The following is a 19,914-nucleotide window of genomic DNA, read 5'->3' as shown; positions in this document are numbered from 1 at the left end:
AGGAAATATTGCTTCTTATACAATAATATAATAGGTATTATTATACAAATTTGGTCACTGAGCAAAGCATAAATCAATCAGTACAATTAAAAATTAATTATTCTCCCATGAAATTAAGAAGAAAAAGAGCAAGATTTGATTTTTTTAATGGCCAGTTTAGCTGAAATAATTAGAGGCAATGAAAACTCAGGGAAAAAAAGCCTTATTCTGATGGTATCTTGCATATATAAAATCCTAAAACCATGGCACAGTCTAGTAAAATGTATCCTAAGAATGGAAAATTAAACCAAGTCATAAGGTCTATTAAAATAAGCATGGTGATTTTTAAACTGTTATTTAAAAGAAGTAATTTTCACATTTTAAGGAGGAAAGAGGACTCAACTAACATAATACATATGATTTACATTTCTCAATTTTAAGAAGAAATTATAGTGTTGAGACAGACATTTAACCTTTTTTTCAAAAATGGTGTTTTAAAGAGAAGAATGATATTCAATATGTCTTTTCAATAATTTTTATAATGCCTGAATTGTGGTATCAAATATGTTACTCATATATAATTGATATTTATCACATTGTGAATTTTCAACATAATATGAATTGTGCTTATTGAAATTATATTATTCACATAGAAGATAACTTTCAAACTCTTTTCTCTTTTAAAAATAAATCAGATAAGTGGGTTTTAAAATTCCATCAGTGAATTGTAGGAAATATTTAATTTCTATTAATCTGAAAATATATTTTTGTGTTGAATGAATGCAAATATTTTTGTCTCATTAATATGCATGAAAGTGAAAAGTGCATGTGTACTCACATGTATGTAAATGTAAACTACTTGCCCGACATAAGCCATTCTTCCTTTTTTTCAAACCATTTCAAAAAAATTATTCATTGTTGGGAATTAATAGTACCAGTTTCTTTGGTATGAAATTACATCAATGTCCTTGATGAACAAATTACCTTTTACATACGTACGTCACATGTATAGTCTCGACCGCCCAATAATTAGAACTTGCAAACAAAACAACATATTCTTGATCTTTGTTTCATTCATAGTATTATAGTTCTCAATATATTTTATTTATTTGTTCACTTGTTTATGGTCCATCTCTCCCTGTGGAGCACTAAGTTTCATGATGAGCAGAGACTTGTCAATCCCAGCAGCTAGCATTTACTAGGCACATGACGGATACTGAATAAATGTAAGTTTATTAAATAAGTGAATAAATAAACTAACATGGAGAACACAGAAAATGAATAATTAAATGTTAATAGTAATCTCAGGCATATTTGGTTTTGTGAAAGGAAAACCATGTTGCTTAAAAATAATTTGGATACAATAAAATATTTTTATCACAAAATGTTTATCATAATTTAATAAATCAGTAAAATAAACTATAACATGGAATTGTACAGAAAATAGTCTGAATAATTCTAATTTTCAAAAATGCTTTTACTATTGTTAATGTTACTAAAGCAACCATAATCCATGATGATATGAGTTAAAAAGAAAAAAAAGCTTTTAAAAGAAAATTTGTGTAAATTGACTAACTTGAAAACAATGTTCCTACGGACAGAATTATAATAGTACTTGAATATTGCAAGAGGCAAAGTGAAGTGCCTTTTCATTTTCAAATGAAATATACATATTTGAACATCTGAGCTATAAGGATTATAAAATACCAATGAATAAAGAAAGAAAATGCTTGCTTATTGGCAAAGTATTAAAACAGAAGAAATGCATACAGCTAGGAATCCTACCACATATATGATTCTTATTAATATGTAATGCTTAAAGTTATCAACTACTAATTTCTAGCCATATTCTTTTTTTTTTTGGTACGTGCCCTTAGCGGAAACCGAACCTGGAACTCTCTGGTCGGCAGGCCGACACGGTTTGGCTCCAACTGCTGAGCCAAACAGGCCAGAGCAACTAGCCATATTCTTTAATTCATAATTTACATTTCATATTTATGTATCTTTTGAAATATTTGCATTGAATCTCCTGGAATTTATATAATTTTTTAGCCAATACTATATTTAAATACAATTACTAAGGCATATATTATGTGACACTATATCAGCTACTTCATATATAATAAATTATAAAATAACAAAAGAGTTTACTATTCTTATCTACTAATCTGGCCACATTCAATTAGGACAAAATCAACACTTTTTTGTATTTTGAAATTAAGTTAAAAAGATAATCCTAGTGACTATAACAATTTAAGATGTCAAATGCTGGGCCAATTGATGTGAAAATAATGTTATTTTATAATTAATTTAAACAACACTACTCTAATGTAGGAAGCAACTGTATTTTATGAATAGCCCTACAACTGATTATACTTCTTTTAAGCGTTCTAATTTTAATATGTTAACAGTCTAAATATCATCTTCCTGTCATTAATGGAAGTGGTGAGGGTCTATACTTATTTTAAACCTAGATAATCTCTAAAACATTTTGTGCTAAAGTAATAAGTTAACATAATTCTTTAGTATGTTTGGTGAGAAAAAAAAATGATTTATAAGTCTACCTATTCTTGGCATTTATTTCATTGAAAATCAAACATTAATCAAATAATTTAATTTAAGTACTTATAAAAAGATCATGCAGCCATGGTCAATATATTACTTAATAATAGACAAATCATTAATTTTCTTCTAGAACAATACTAAATAATTTAAATTCCATGTACTAAATAATTAATTATATATGCTGAAAATGTCATCATTATGTTTTTGTCCGTTGAATAAGTCCCACGGCCTTAAAGAAATTCATTTTCCAGGTCCCTGGGCTACTTCAGACATTTGACAAGTTTATCCAAGTAGAAAAAAATTACAGACCTTAAAGGAGGAAAAGCAAAATATAGAACTATTTCTGTTTCAAAAATGTAAAGACACGTGATATTTTGAAGTACTCTACCAAGGAAATTATATTATAAGTTTTGAGGTTTGAGCAAACTATAAAAGGTATGTCTCTAAGCAAGCCCTTAAAAGAAAATAATAATTCTTAGAAAGACTGGCTTATAGTTGCAGTGTAGGGGGTGTGTGTCATGTATTTTAGCAAATCTAGTACTTGTACAGTTGCATTATTAAAATATTTCCCAAATTTCAAAATATTACATCTCCTAATTTGGTAGGTTTCTTTTTTTATTTCCTAAGAAATTGTATTTGTAATTTATTTAGAGTCTGGATTATTACCTACTATCACTGAATTGTACATATTGAAGTGGTAGTTATTAGGGCTTTTGCTATTAAAATAATGAACTTATGTCTTTTATTTGCCTTGAAATTAACAAAATATGATTAAATATTATGAGCATATATTTGCTACTAATGCCTTTTCTAAGTCATCCTAAATCATAGTACTTCTGAAACTCGTTATTTCAGAATTTACTTAAAGACTAATTTTTTTTTAAATATTAATTTTTTGTTATAGATGTTTCTCCTTTTCCCCCCATTAACACCCTCATCCCCATCCCACCCCCTACCTCATCCCCAGCTTTGTTGTCTATGTCCATCGGTTATGCATACATGCATATAAATTCTGTGGTTTATCCTCCCCCACCCCCTCTTCTGAGTATTGTCAGTCTGTACCCTACTTCTATGACTCTGGGTCTGTTTTGTTCATCAGTTTGTTTAGTTCATTATATTCCACAAATAAGTGAGATCATGTGATATTTGTCTTTCTCTGCTTGGCTTGTTTTGCTTAAGATAATACTTTCCAGGTCCCTCCATGTCGTCTCAAAGGATAAGAGATCTTTCTTTCTTACAACTGCATAGTACTCCATTGTGTATATGCACCACTGTTTTTTATCCACTCATTTACTGATGGACACTTGGGCTGTTTCTAGATCTTAGCTATTATAAATAGTGCTGGTATGAACATAGGGATACATATATTCTTTCTGATTGGTGTTTCAGGCTTCTTAGGGTATATTCCTAGAAGTGGGATCACTGGGTCAAATAGTAGTTCAGTTTTTAATTTTTTGAGGTAACACCATAGTGTTTTCCATAGTGGCTGTACCAGTCTGCATTCCCACCAGCAGTGTACTAGAGTGCCCTTTTCTCCACACTCTCACGAGCACTTGTTGTTTGATGATTTGTCAATGGCGGTCATTCTGACAGGTGTGAAGTGATAACCTCATTGTTGTTTTAATTCAGATCTCTCTGATGATTAGTGACATTGAGCATTTTTTCATATATCTCTTGGCCATTTGTATGTCCTGTTTGGAGAGTTGTCTCTTTAGGTCCTCTGCCCATTTTTAAATTGCATTCTTTGTCTGCCTTTTGTTGAAGTAATATTTAATATAATTGTCACTCAACCTAGAACTTTATAAAATTATGTGATTTACCAATTTATAATGTAGAAGACAGATTTAGAGACAATTGTGATTTTTTCTTTTAAGGAATCTTTAAAGACAGGATTTTTCTGCCCAGCTGGTGTGGCTCAGTGGATTGAGTGTTGTTCCATGGACTGAGAGGTCCAGGTTTGATTCCCAGTCAGGGCACATGCCCAGGTTGCAGGCTTGATCCCTAGTAGGGAGCGTGCAGGAGGCAGTTGATTAATGTTTCTTTCTCACATCGATGTTTTGATGGCACCCTTTCTTTCTGTCTAAAAAATCAATAAAAATATGTTTTAAAACAATTTAAACACAGGACTTTTCTAATAATAGCAAAAAGAAGTCTATCATATACAAATTATAAGAATATAGAGTGATGAGGTTAAATTTAAAATAATTTTACTCTCCCCAATCAGTGTTTCCCTTTTTTAAATAGATAGATAGATAGATAGATAGATAGATAGATAGATAAAATAAATAAATAAATACATACATACATACATACATACATACATAAATAAATAAATAAATAAATAAAAACAGGCACATTCACAAAGTTACTTTTGTACCATTACTTCCATGTGCTTCTGGAAGTCCTATTCACACTATTTTGGAGCTTCTCAATCTGTCCTTCATATCATATGGCTGTTTATCATATTTGTCATGTCTCTGCCTCTCTGTGCTTCATTCTTGGTAAGTTCCTCAGTTCTACTATCTAGTTCACTAATTTTATTTTAGACTATATTCAGTCTAGAATTTATTCCATCTAGATATTTCATGAACTTCAATAAAAAGTGTTGCATTTCCAAAAGTTTCACTTAGTTCTATTCATGTCTAATTATTTTTGTTTCCTTCATGCTTATTTTTATTTTATAATTTTTGTTCTTTATCCACAAATATTATCAGATTATTTCTTTAAATTAATTTAATCTTGTATGTACTCTTGTGAACATTTCCCTAGTTAATGGCTTGTGTTTCTGCACATTAGATTGCTTGTGTACTTTGGAATCTTGGCTTGCAAACTTATTTGAATGACAGGAATCCTCCTCTCCTCCCTCCCTTCTCTATTTGTCTCTTCCCTATTATATTTTTATTCCTCTGTATTTTAGTTTTTTCCACTTATCCCCCTAATGAGTTAAGTCCAAAACCAAACCATAAAATATTTCCTTCTTTATGTTGATATTAGTGATACTACAGACTCAGTCACTAAGCCAATGGGCAACTTAATTCATTTCCAATTTTTAAAAAAGTGATATATTGGTTTTCTCACCTACTTTACCTTACAGTATCTTATAGCCCCAGGCTCACGATCACCTTAGTCAAGAGCCATTCCCACCCTAGACATGAAGCAGTGAGCACACACTCTCTAGTTTTGAGTATTGTGGAGAATCATTATAGACCATGTGACTCGGCAACTGGACCCTAGCAGACTGTAGTTTTTAGACTTACCCACAACTGTATGTTTCTAATCTATAAAGATATTGATCTTGCTATTGAGTCCAGCTATACCTCTTAAACTTTCTTTTCATATTTCACTACTATTGTTTGGAGCAGAGGCAGTGCTAGAAATATGAACTCAATGTGCTTCCCAAACAGAATGCAAGTTATTATTAGAAACATATTGATAATGAAAATTACAAAGGCCAATAAATTTAATATATTATAATACAAGATGGTTTTAGAAAAGATGCTTATATAAATATCTTTGTCTAAGAAAGAAAATTTTGGCATACTCAGATTTGAAACAGAGTAATGATCAATATTCTCTGATCTAACTCAACTGGGGATGGCCGGATACTGATAGCAGGGCCACAGTACAGGCAAAATCATTCTGTTACTCCAGAGAGGAAACAGAAGCTCTCTGTGTAGAGCAGATGACACCTGAACTGCTGTATTCCTATTCAATGCTGTTGGCCTTCTTAGTTCATCTTACAGCCTCGTTCACCTGGACTATTGCAAGTCTAGTTAGTCTCACTTTATCGGTTTTTCCTCTTCCATGGCCAGAAGAGGTATTATTCTAATAAAAATGATCACTTTTGCATTAAAGAATCCAATTGTTCCTGGACTTACGAAAGAGTCCAACTTCCAAAGCATGACACTCAAGGTCTTTACAGTCTGACCCCCAACTTGCCTCTATAGTCTCAGCCTATAGTACGAAACCTTAAGTGCCTTTTTTGTCAGCCCAAACAGTCCTAACATAATGCTACACTCTAAGACTACAAGTCTTTCTCCCTACCAGCTCCTTTACCTGAAATACTTTCTTTTTTTCCTAGTACATTTTCCTCAGCAGTCCCTCCCCCTCTTAATGGCCTAGAAAATTATTACTTCCTAAAGACCTAGGCCAAATAGATTCCTTTTATGCATGTCCTGGCACTTGGTTTACACCACATTTGAAGCACTTATGTTATATTAATGATTTATAAACACATAATTACAACTGAGATTTTCTAGAGAGCGTCCTTGTCTTAATCACCCCCAAATCCTCAGTGTTTGCCTTTAAGCATTAGTTGAGCTTTTCAGTCAGTGAGTGCAGAAACAATTTAAAAAGAATCTGATACTTAATCTTTCATAAGTTTTCCAAAATACTCCCTTAAGGATGTTCAGTAGTCCAAGCCTACTCACCGGGAAAATAAAAGAAGTAATCTTCAACATACACAGCATACATCTCAAAACATTTAGATAAAGCTGAGTAGAGCTTTGCACCTGTAATTGTATCCTAGAGAAAAATAGTATCCATGATTTACCAAATATTCAAGGCAATAATTGAAAGAGGGAAGCACTCCACCAGAAATTTCCACTGAAACCACTAGAAAAGTGTGTCAGTGACTTTGCTAAAGGTCACTCATTTGATGATGAAGTAGATGGAGACAGGTGTGGGGAATGTGCAGAGCCTGGAAGTAGTAGTCACAGAAATAACAGGTTCAATTTATTTAAATACTCACTGTCAGCCTGATCCTCAACATATTTATGTAATTTAATTTTCATCGCAAACCAACGCCCAAAGGCAATTATTATTTCTCTCATTTTATAGACCAGGAAAAGAGATTTATTGAGAATAAATGGGCCAAAATCTATGGAAAATGACTAGGTCAAAATTTGAACCCAGATCAACTTTGTTCCAAAGCCAGTGCTCTGACTTCCTGCAGAGAATAGATTTAAGGAGACAAAAGAGACAGAAGAAATTGTCAGTCAGTCAGTGTAAAGTTGATTAAACATGACCTCAAAGAACTAATTAAAGCCAGTTATGAGAATGATGACAGAAATAAGGAGAGCAAACTGAATTTATCGGTGTGGTAATCAGGAATCTAGCCATCACCCTGAAGCAACAGTAACATAGTTTAAGTTCACTCAATTGTGGATCAAACCCAAAATACAAATTACAAATGAAAGATTTATTAAATTCATTTCAAAACTGTGATATTAACATCTTTGGAGGGAGTCACAGTGGCTCTCAACCACAAAGCCTCTTCAGAAACCTCTGTCTGCTATCCCTGAATAGAGACGCATCTCCTTCATCACCATGACATCCCTGGTACCTCTGCGGTCACCCCCTTTCAACAGATTGTTCTTTTCATTCTTCTCTGGAGTCATTCACTGATGAGCCACCCATTAATGAAGTTATATATTGTACTACTGCTCTGACCAACAAGCAAGGGTGAAGGCAAATACTGAACCCCAAAGATTCTTGTCCAGAAATTCACTGCACAGCTTTAACTGCTGTGCTTTGTGTCCATATGTGTTGAGACAAATGTTTCCAATGGGATGATTGAGTTTTTTGGCATCGCTTTTCATAAGCATGAAAATATATAGCATTCAATTTAAGAACAATAACAATGATGAAATGCCTTATATTTTATATCACATATTTAAAAATTGGTTCTACAACTCTATACTATCTCATTCTCTCAATGCTTCTGATGGTTAAAAGTATTTTTCATTAATATATCAATATGTTTCTAAGAAAATAATAAATTCTAGAGATCATTTAGTAATTTTCATAGAAAATGAACACGTAACAGAGTCATGACAAAGTCAACCAAAGCTTTAGTCCATTGTAATAAATAAAGAGATACAATATCATTATATTAGACACAATAACCCTGGACTATATGCCTAAACCTAAAATGTATGTGTTGGCAGATATTTTACAAGGTAAATCAAATCAACTCTCACACCCAGTGATAAGAACCTGGAGAGTGAGTTTGAATAGGTGCTGAGTAAATACCTATTTGCACTGGGTTTTGAGATGAGGGAAAATATACTACTGTATTTAGTCTTTCAAAAGTATTAAATATGTACTGAATATTTAACTCTATTCTATATACATACTATATGTAAGGCATCTGGTTAAGTTATCTTGTACATGCTATATAATACATATTTCTTTCCTTGTTGGTTTCTTCTTTCCCTTTTTTAGAATTGAACAGTGTAATAAAGGTCAAGAAAATGAGTCATTTAATGCTTTTAACACTAAATGTGTTCAGAAAATTCCATGTGTCCTAAGCAGAAAGTTTAATTATCAAGAAATGCAAGAAGGAAACAGAATGTCAACTCTAAAGACAAGGACTTCCAGTGCCCTCTGAAAGGGTTCCACCTTGAGCAAGCCACTGCCACCTTGTGGCATTTTGATTCAATGATTTTCGATATGTGATCCATTCCTAATATAACAGAATAAGGTATGAACCAGGGTAGGACTCTTCTCCAGATATTTATTTTGGAAGTAAACTGATTCTAGTTATGTTGTAATGCTGTAAAGGTCATTCTTTTCATACCTTAGCTTGTATTTTCACATGTTCAGACAAGTCAATCAATTACCTTCTAATAAAATAAAAGATTCACTTTAAAGTGTCTCTGATTTCTAAATGACTTGAAAAAGTGATAGGTAACCAAAGATCACTTTAGCAATTGTGACATTGCCATTTATTAAAAATATATGACCAAAGTATACTTCTCATATATATTTGTATTTTAAATGTCCAGACTCAGAGCTCCCAAACCTTTGGAATTTCCTGAGCTATAAAGAGCAATGGGAGTATCTTTTGTTATGATATTTGGTCTCTGGTCCTCAATTCCTTAAAATGCTTCAGAGCCATACAGGTGAAATGGTTGTCTAGTTATCAATGACAAGCCCTTCCCACCACAGCTGGGTTTATGTTAATAAAGGTGACTTTTGGCAAGCACCTAAGGATGGGGGCTGGTTGCCATGTGAACCAACCAATAGTGGGTTAGCTCTTTCAGTCCCACCCTTGATTACCAGGGAAGGAGAGGGGTTTGAATCAATCACTAATTGCCAAGAGTTAACCATATGTAATATGTAATAGGCATGTAATATTACATGCCTATGTAATAAAATCTCCATAAAAACCCAAAGGGAGGTGTAAGAATAGCTTCCAGTTGGGGAACCAGAATGCTTCCAACAAGTCCATGAGAATGGAAGCTCCTTTTTTGAGTACCTCCTCCTTTGCATCCCTTCATCTTGCTTTTAATTTGTACTCTTTATTATCTTTGTAATAAATAGGTAATCAGTGAGTAAACAGGTTTTCCTGAGTTCTGTGAGCTGTTCTAGCCAATTAATCTATCCCAAGGAGGAGGAACCTCTGATTTATCGCTAGTACGTCAGAAGCACAGGTAACAGCCTGGGCTTACAATTGGAATCTCAAGTGGATGGTAGTCTTGTGGGGTTGAGACTTTTACCTGTGTTATCTGATTCTGTCTCCTGGTAGGTAATGTCTGAATTTACAACAGCCAAGATTTGGAAGCAGCCAAAGTGTCCATCAGTAGATGAGTGTATAAAAAAGTTGTGGTACATGTACACAATGGAATACTACTTGGCTGTGAAAAAAAAAAAAGAAGGGAACCTTACCCTTTGTGACAGCATACATGGATCTGGAGAGCATTATGCTAAGTGAAATAAGCCAGTCATAGAAAGGCAAGTATCAGATGCATTCATTTATAATATAGTTTATTATATTATATCATTCATTTATTTATAATATAGTGTATCCTACCCTTAGTACACTAAGTAAATATCAACTTGCTATTAGCCACCTTGTCCTCAACAGGACAGGACTGGAAAATAATTTGATTTAATGCATTTTTTAGTATATTAGTAATAAAAATTGTGAAAATAATCAGAGTTTATATGGATGATTTGGCTTCAAGTCTTCAGAAAGAACTCCCTGCTTCCTCAACTATTTTTATATCATTTTGATCTGTGCTTCCATTTTATTTTCTAAAACTTCATTGATATTTGCTTTATATAATTTCACCTCTAAATTAGATTTATATAGCCCTAATTTTTTTCCTAAGATAGGAAAAATTTCAACTTTTTTTGGTACCCATGGTATACTTTTAAATATAAAAGTACTTAACTATAAACTTGAGAAAATTATATTGAATTATTATCAGATTACTTTCTTGATTGGTTGTCCTTCAGTCCTATGCCTCTGAGAAAAACTATTTACATTCTTTACTTACATGCTCATGAAATAAAATGTTTACATGTGGCAGGTGATATTTTTTCTTTGAAAAAAAGCTTTACTTTATTCAATACTTTTTACCTCTTAATTGTAAGAAGTATACCTTATTCTACTTCTAATTTTTTCTTCAATGACCTGAAAGAGTAAAGAGTATTCCGGCCAGACTTGACTTACAGCCATGACCATCATGAAGTCTTAACCTTTCATTGTCATTTAATAAGTTTTGGGGTAGCCAGGAGGCCTGGGCTCGCAAAGAACCACTTTGACATTGTTCCAGGGTTGACATCTAAGGTACACAGATGAAAGTTACAGTTTACTTGGGAAGACACACAAAGAAAACGTACATGGGAGTAGGATATGATACAGTCCAATGTGATGTTTCTTATAATTTTATGTAAAGTTAACCCTTAGACATCTGAGATTATATGGACCAGTCAGAGGAAATAGCTCTCCTTTCCTGGAGAGGACTAGTAACAAAGCAGCAGATAATTGAGGCTAATCAACAGCCCCCTAGCGGCAGAAAGAATGGAGTTGTGGGTGATCCCCAGGGAGTTATACTTTGAAGGAGGCATTGATGGCTCAGATACCCACCCAGATAAACCTACTCCACTGCATGCCAACAAGCAGTTAAGCAGTTTCTTCCAATAATAACTTCTTCCAAAAGTTCTTGCAGAGAGTGCAGAGTGGAAAGGAAAGACATGAATTATTTCTAAGCTATGTTGCTAGATGTATCAAGATGCGTGTTCGCCATAGGGTGAATCAGGGTGTCAGTTTTCTATGCCAAAGTAGACACACTGCAGTTAGGTAATAAAATACTCCTTAAGCTTTACTTTGTAAAGAATTTTGACTTCCAATAACCCATAATACTTTTGTTATAAATACATGAAATATTAGAAAAAAGTAAATGAACTGTTATTTACTTTGCACTTACACAAATTTGCTTCCATATCACTATTTACCTAGCCAATGAACAGTGTTTCACCAGTAAACAGCCAGCATTTCTAAATGCTGTGCTCTGATTGCAGTTACCTAAGCTCAAATCAGGGTTCCCAAAGTCTGGTAAACTAATTTGCTTATATTACTAAATATTAACAGCTTTGCTTCAGTTACTGCCTACATTGAGGGCAAAGAGAAAAAATTAATGCAATAAAGATATTCTCAAATTAAATATTTTATTAAAATACAAATGAAGTTCTAATACTCTTTACCAATGAGGAAATCTGTAGTATAATGTGGTATGTGAAATATAATCGGTTGATAAACATTTAAATATATCAATGAAGAAATGGAAAACTTAAGGTCATAATATGTTATACTAATTCATAAAGATTTGGTATATATGCAGCCAAAGATATGTCTCCTGCATGTTGATACTAAAATCATGTTTTTCCTCTTCTGATCTGAAAACATTTCAAAACATCTCAACTTCAAACAACATTCTAATACCAAGTATATGAATGCTTTTACAAATTTTTGAATAAATGGAACGAACTCATTGAAATTTAAGACTAACCACATTTAGAAAGAGCTGCATTGCCAGCAATTGTCAGCATTTAATCGTCCAAGTCAAAAAACAAGCACACAAACAAAAATTCCCCCAAATATTGTCCCATATCTTCTAACTTCTCTGTCAAACAAATGACATTAACTTTTCCTCCCAATATTTCAGTAGTATAATCAGGCTTCCAAACACACACACAACACACACTTCTCCAGCACAAGTCCTAGCCCCCTTTCCCCCAGTATCCACATCAGTGCAGAGCCAGCTTCTCTAATTAGAGTACCTGTGTTCATAACATCAAGGTCTGCTTTTCAATGAAAGAGCCTTAATGTAGAGTTAGTCGGTGCCTCACCACTGTCATGGATTGCCTGTCATCTCTTAAATCTAAAACTAGTAGGATCAGGTCATCATAAGTCACACAAAGGCACCTCTTAGGACACTTTCTGTGAAGAACATACTTCCTATTTGTTTTGAATCACCCCTTGAGACTTAAAATAGTCTAGTGTAATTTACCTTCATCACAACTCTTTCCATTAAGATAGAAGAACATAATCCTTCTCACTAGGCCTTAGGCTCCACTTTTTGGTTTACTGTGTTATTTTTCTCTTTAGAGTAAAGACAAAAGGGGAATACAGAGGATAAGAAACAAGGTATAGAAATAGAGGAATTATACCTATCCTTTGTGTTCTGGAAATAATAAAATCGAATGTTTGGCTAACACTTGTAGGTAGCTAATTGTATTAATATATTCTTAGCTGCATCATAATCTTAAAACATTGGCATATATGTTCTTGAGGAATAACAACAAGGAAACCTTTAGAGCATCACCATCATCAGTGATCTGTGAAGTTCACCCAATATTCATTCCTCCATCTAGTTCAGTTTTAGGGCGTTAATCAAAACCTTTTCCCTCACACTCAGGTATATTAGGCCAAACACATTTGTATTTAAAGAATTCTCTGCCTGGAACAGTATATAGTGTGGGCAATAATGACACAATTCAGTTATTCTCACTGCTTAAATCAAGACCTTCCATAGTGAGTGGTAGCATTACGGGCAATGTACTTAGTCTTCAGGCTCCCTTTCATCCTCTGGTTAATGGGGAGTTAAGAGACCAAGTCTTCAAAACTTTCAAGAGAGTTTGCTCAACAGAGTTCAAATATCAGGCTAAAAGCAAGTTGCAATTTTGATTTGCACACTGCTTCCCAACCCAGGTGTGGCCTGCATTCGATAAAACATTAACTTTGTTCTCTATGTAAATAAAATGGTGGCCGTCCAGGTGCACCTGCTGTATGGTATTACGGGCAACCACAAAGTTATCAGAGTGTAACACAGCAAAAATAAACAGAACAAGTGTGCTAAGGGGCACATTGAGATTGCCATTGTAGATTATGTACACAGTTCAATCTTTCTGTCATATATGTTTAATGCAGTTACTGAATATAATATATAGCTCACATGGAAGCTGATTTCCCCAAGGTTCCATATCACCCCCAGTTTAGGTGACTGCTTTTTAAACTCTCTCAACAATTACATCACTGGAAGGTACTTAATAGTACCAAAAAAAAGGGGGGGGGGCAAAAGTGTTGCTAAATGAATATGGAATAGGTTATGCTTCCTTTTAATTTCTTTTGTGAAATGATGGACTGATAGAGAGTACTGGGTACATTTATTACTGACAGGTGTAATTTCACCCCTACTTGAAAGGCCATGGCTTTCAAAGGAGATGAAAGCCTCCAGCTGACGAATGGGGGAAGAAAAGTCTGACAGGAATAACATGACTGTCTCAGGGGACTTGAGTCATATGGTACTGCGGTTTACCATTTGGCCATGAAGTTACAAAGATTTACAGTGTGCTCTGAAGGGGTTTGGAACCCGTTTATTTGCATTTACTTCTGGAGAGCTGATAGAACAGCTCAGTGAAACTGCAAACAGTGTGACCAGCTCATCCTGCAACTGATAATGACATCATGGTTATAGGCCACCCAGAGCAACTTAACCACGACTGATGAAACCCTCTTGCCAGCAAGTCTCTGGGCTAATAACAAGATTTCAGACTGCAACATGGGTATATTAAAAAAAAAAAAAAAACACACAAAAAACCTTTATAATTATCACTGAACACAAACCACAAGTTTACACTTACAAAGAGGCTTATATTACTTTGTAGATTTTATGGTATCAAAAATAAGATCCCCAAGAACTTTTTTAGCTTTAGATCCATTCTGATAAAACCTTAAGATAAGAGTTCTCTATATTATGTTAGTTAATTAAACAACTTAGATTCTATACTATTATTATTAAGACACTGGGCTTAGACACCGTGTTTGAGAAAGTTAAAAATGTTTTGAAGAAAAGATATATGTGGAATACTGTAGTGTAAGAAAGAATGTGATGAGTGTCATAGGAAAGATGCAAGATGGAGTGGGAGATAAAATAAGAAGTGGCTATTTCTTCTTAGCCATTAAACTAGCACACCATTTTGTTAGAGTTTCTTCTCTTTTTGGGAGACAATATTTACAAACCATATATCTAATAAGAAGTTCATATGTAAATTATTTGAAGAACTAATACATCTCCATAGCAAAACCCCAAGTAATCTGGTTTAGAAATGAGCAAATGTCCTGGACAGATGTTTTTACAAAACAAACACACAAATGGCCAACAGGTATATGAAAAGGTGCTCAACATTACTGAGTATTAGGGAAATGCCAATGAAAAGCATAATGAGATATCACCTCATACCTACTAGGGGAGCTGTTATCAAAAAGCCAAGAGATAAGTGAAGAGAATATAGAGTTAGTGGAAGGGTAAACTGGTACAGCCATTATGTAAAACAGTATGGAGGTTCCTCAAAAAATTAAAATAGAACTATCATATGACCCAGGATTTCCACTTCTGGGTAGACATCCAAAGAAAATAAAATCTAAATCCCAAAGAGAGCTCTGCACTTTCATATTTATTGCAGCATTATTCACAATAGCCAAGATATGGAAAAAACCTAACTGTATATTAGCAATGGACCAATAAAGAAAATGTGGTATATATAATATTCTACTGTATATGTGTGTGTGTGTGGGGGGGTAATTTAGCCATAAAAATGGTGTTGTGGAATATTATTTGGCCATATAAAGGAAGGGCATCCTACCATTTGCAACAATATAGATGAAGCTCAAGGACATTATGCTAAGTGAACTAAGCCAGACCCCCCAAAAAGTACTGTGTGATCTTACTTATATATGAAATCTTAAAATAGTCAAACTCACAGAAGCAGAGTAGAATGGTGGCTGCCAGGGGCTGTGGGTGTGGAAGATAGGGAGATACTAGCCAAAGGGTACAAATCTAAAGGGTAAATAGCTTCTGGGGATATAATGTACAGATTGATAACTGTATGTAATAATAACATCTAGTAGACTTAAAATTTACTATGAGAGTAGATCTCATGTTCTCAACAACAACAACAACAAAAGTTTAGCTATGTATGGAGATGGACGAGATGGACTTGCTAATTAGCTTGATTAGTGCAATCATTTCACAATGTATACCAAATGATCCCATTGCACACTTTAAATATGTATGATTTTTATTTGTCAACTATACCTCAATAAAGCTGAAAAAACATTGTCTTTTTCATATATGTGCATCTTTTTACTGTTTCAGTACTCTGTCCATTTGTAGGGAACTGGAGGTTCAGACAACTTCAAGGAAACTCACTCCAATAAAATTGTTGTATATGTTCCACAGACATAGAGCAGACCCTCATTTCTCTCTGCACCTTACTGCTTTTATTTATTTTTATTAGAGCTTCTATTAAAAGAAATAAACTGTTAATATGATCAAGAAGAGATACTACAAAGAGAAACCTCTTTAATTAATAAATGAACTTAGAACTACTTTGTGAAGTATTAAGCTTAAACATGCAAGTTATCTGAAAATCCATAGCTATTAATGAGCATTCATTCAGTTTTTTAAACAGTACTTGGTTTGCTCAAACACAGTTTAGGATATTGAGCTTTTTCCCTCACTTTATCAATTTGAGAGTCATTTATAGACTATTCAAACAAAATTATTATTTTATTAGACAAAATCCATTAGTGGGAACAGGGATATGGTCACAACACACAGACATGCAAATATATAGACAGGCTATGTATTACTGAAAAACTACCAAAATATACTGTTACACATAAATTTCCACTAAAGCCTTATTAACAAAAAAAAAAAAAAGGAAAAGTTGTAAACATGAAACACACATTATAAAATCATTATAGCACCTTGATATTTACTCAAAGGAGTTGAATACTTATGGCCACAGAAAAACCTACACAGAGATGCTTGTAGCAGTTTTATTCATAATTGCCAAAACCTGGAAGCAACTAAGATGTCCTTTAGTAGGTAGATGAATAAATAAACATCTAGACAATGGGATATTATTCAGCACTAAAAAGAAATAAGCTATCAAGCCGTGAAAATATGTAGAGGAAATTTAAATGCATATTACTAACTCAAAGGCTGACGTATTCCAACTGAAAGACATTCTGAAGACGCAAAAAACTATGGAGACAGAAAAAGATCAGTGAAGGGTGGGGGAAAGGTATGAAGAGACAAAGCAGAGAGGATTTTTAGGACAATGAAAATACTCTGTATTATACTATAATGATGAATATATATCATTATACATTTGTCCAAACCCATAGAATGTACAACGCCAATAGTGAAGTGAACTATAATGTAAAGTGTGGACTTCAGGTGATTACGATATAGGCTCCTTGACTTTAACAAATGTACCAGTATGCTGAGGGAGGCTGACAGTGGGCCTATGCACATGTAGGGATAGCTGGTATGTGGGAAATCTCTGTACCTTCCTCTCAGTTTTGCTGTGAACCTAAAACTGCTATGAAAACACAGTATTTTTAAAGGGTCATTACATATTTCATTATCAAATTGGTCCATTACAAAAATGAAAAAGAAATAAAAATAATATTAGCCCCTTTTTACTCTGTATTGCTTAAAATTTAACTAATATTAAAAAAAATTCTCTTGAAATAATCCAACATTAAGAAAAGTGAGAATATTTATGTTTTAATACAGAAACCCTATAAACTAAACAAACAATTCTAAAAGGATATCCCTCCAAATAGTTTCCTGACCTTGGGAATAGTACATATATAATTATTGTTGAAAGTATTCAGATTTTCCTCCCTTCTTCCCCCAACTCCCCCCCTCACACACATTGACATCCCCCTCCTGACTCCTGCCCACTTCTTTCTTGCCTTCAGAGCACTATTGTGTGTCCATTGGTTGTGCATATATGCATGTAAGTTCTTTGGTTTCTCTCTTCTCACCTCCCAAACCCCTTCCCTCTGAGGTTTGTCAGTCTGTTCCCCTCTTCCATGTCTCTGGATCTATTTTGTTTGACAGCTTATTATCGTGTTCATTATATTCCACAAATAAGTGATATTCCACAAATAAGAGATCATGTGATATTTGTCTTTCTCTGATTGGCTTATTTCACTTAGCACAATATTCTCCAGGTCCCTCCATGTCATCTCGAAAAGTAAGAGATCTTTCTTTCTTACAGCTGCAAAATATCCTTGGAAATATATGCATGAACGACATGACAAAATTATCAAGATTCTTGCCCTGGCCAGTTTGGCTCAGCGGTTAGAGCGTCTGCCTGCGGTCTACAGAGACCCAGGTTCGGTTCCCACTAAGGGCACGTACCTTGGTTGCAGTTTGCCCCTGGCCCTGGTAGGGTCGTGCGGGAGGCAGCCACTCGATGTGTCCCTTTCACATTGATGTTTTTCTCTCTCTGTCTCCTCCTCTCTCTCCCTCCCACTCTATCTGAACAAAAAATAGAAAGTTGTCCTCAGGTGAGGATAAAAAAAAAATTCTTAACACAGTTAAATAATATCACAAAAAAAGTGCTTTAATAACTGCACATATTATTCAGATTGCGTTGAAAAGTTTTACTAGCATGAATATTGCACACAAGGCAAAAACCCTATTTATTTACAAAGCTATCTTATTTAACATAATGTATACTTAATTCTTTCAAAAGCAAACTTAAGTTTCTGGACATAGTAAGGTGTTCAAATAGGTGGTTTATATATATATATTAAAAACCCTTAGAAACTTTTCAAAAAAATTCATCCATACTGTCCTTTATACTGAGTTATAAGACCTGATTTAAAAGTCTCACACACACCCAGCCGGTGTGGCTCAGTGGTTGAGTGTCAACCCATGTACCAAATGGTAACCGGTTCGATTCCCGGTCAGGGAACATGACCAGGTTGTGGGCCCAATTCATAGTCGGGGCATGCTGGAAGTGGCCAATTGATGTTCTCTCTCATTGATGCTTCTTTCTCTCTCTCCCTCTCCCTTCCTCTCTCTCTAAAGATCAATAAAGAAAAAGAAAAATAATAAAAAAGTTTTCACACACTATGCAAACCTCAAATATACAATTAAAATCAATTTAAATGTAGGCAATCCCAAGTCATATGTAGAATTGAATTTTATCATAAAACAGTTTCACCTAACATTTCTTTCTTTTCATTATGCTTCCCCCTCTGGGCGCGCGCGCGCGCGGGCACACACACACACACACACACACTCACACAAATACACAGTTAGTTTTACCTAGTTTTACGTAAGAATTATAACCCATATCTGACCCTCCATATGATTATTTTACCTCAGACCTGTTATTATTACTCATTAAAACTGGCTTCTTCCCATCAGGCAACATCTGCTTTCTATCAATGCCAAAAAGACAAATTCTTTAAACAAACTTTAAAAAAATTAAAATGTGGTAGTTGTATGGATCTTTAAAAAGTGAAAATCTCAATTCTTTTATTACACTCAAAATGAGTTTTTTGATATGGAAACCCTCCATTTACTCTAGGAAAATCGTGGAAAATATCGACATCTGTGTATTGCAATAAAAGCACTACTTGTACCTGCCATTCATCCAGCCAGTGAGTAATTCGGAAAACAGTAGCAATAGACCTTGGAGTGTAGTAATATGTAGGATGAAGCCAAAATGTTTTTCTAACTTGTTAAGGAAACTTTTCCATGAGCACTACGTTCTGCTAGTTGCTTCTTCAAGGTACGAGCAGCATCAGCCTCCTGTTGATTTAACTCCAATAAATTAGGAGGAAATCCAAGTGAGGCATGTTCCATAAGTTAAATCCTCCTATTAATGCATAATTTGAGTCCCATCCTCTGGTGTTATTGGAATCAGTCATCAGTCAGTATGAGAATATTGATAAGTAAAATAAACAAACAAAAAAATGTGTCACCTGCTATTAGTTTTTTAAGTGTTCCATTTGCTTATACTTTCCTTTCACAAACCCACTTTCCAGTGTTGGTGGAAAGAGACACTTGGCCCAGAAAGAAGAGGGTAAGTTAGAAGAAGCAAGAAGCTTATAAACTGAAAAATCTAGTTCCTAATTATTTAAGTTTAGCAATACATTTGAATGTTTTAAAATTTAAGATAGTTCATTTCTTTAATATGTATATCTCCATACAGTATAGTTATATAAGCATATGTATATCTACATATAAATATAGGTATATAAAT

The 19,914-nt window shown here is 34.0% G+C and overlaps 1 protein-coding gene across 2 annotated transcripts in view; it reads right to left on the bottom strand.

Annotated features, from left to right (window-relative positions):
• The window catches only part of CFAP299 (cilia and flagella associated protein 299), a 619,623-nt gene that overhangs the window by 311,388 nt on the left and 288,321 nt on the right, over nucleotides 1-19,914 (bottom strand). Inside the window, exon 4 of one of the 2 annotated variants that reach the window (XM_036279661.1) lies at nucleotides 19,401-19,472. The exons of the other annotated variant lie outside the window; for it this stretch is intronic. Within the exon in view, the coding sequence (XP_036135554.1) occupies nucleotides 19,401-19,472 (72 nt within the window). The remainder of the gene's footprint in view (nucleotides 1-19,400; nucleotides 19,473-19,914) is intronic. 2 annotated transcript variants of the gene reach the window in all.

The sequence above is a fragment of the Molossus molossus genome, unplaced genomic scaffold (genome assembly GCF_014108415.1).
Source record: "Molossus molossus isolate mMolMol1 unplaced genomic scaffold, mMolMol1.p scaffold_m16_p_1, whole genome shotgun sequence".
Taxonomy (NCBI): domain Eukaryota; kingdom Metazoa; phylum Chordata; class Mammalia; order Chiroptera; family Molossidae; genus Molossus; species Molossus molossus.
This window is presented reverse-complemented; position numbering and strand designations above follow the sequence as displayed.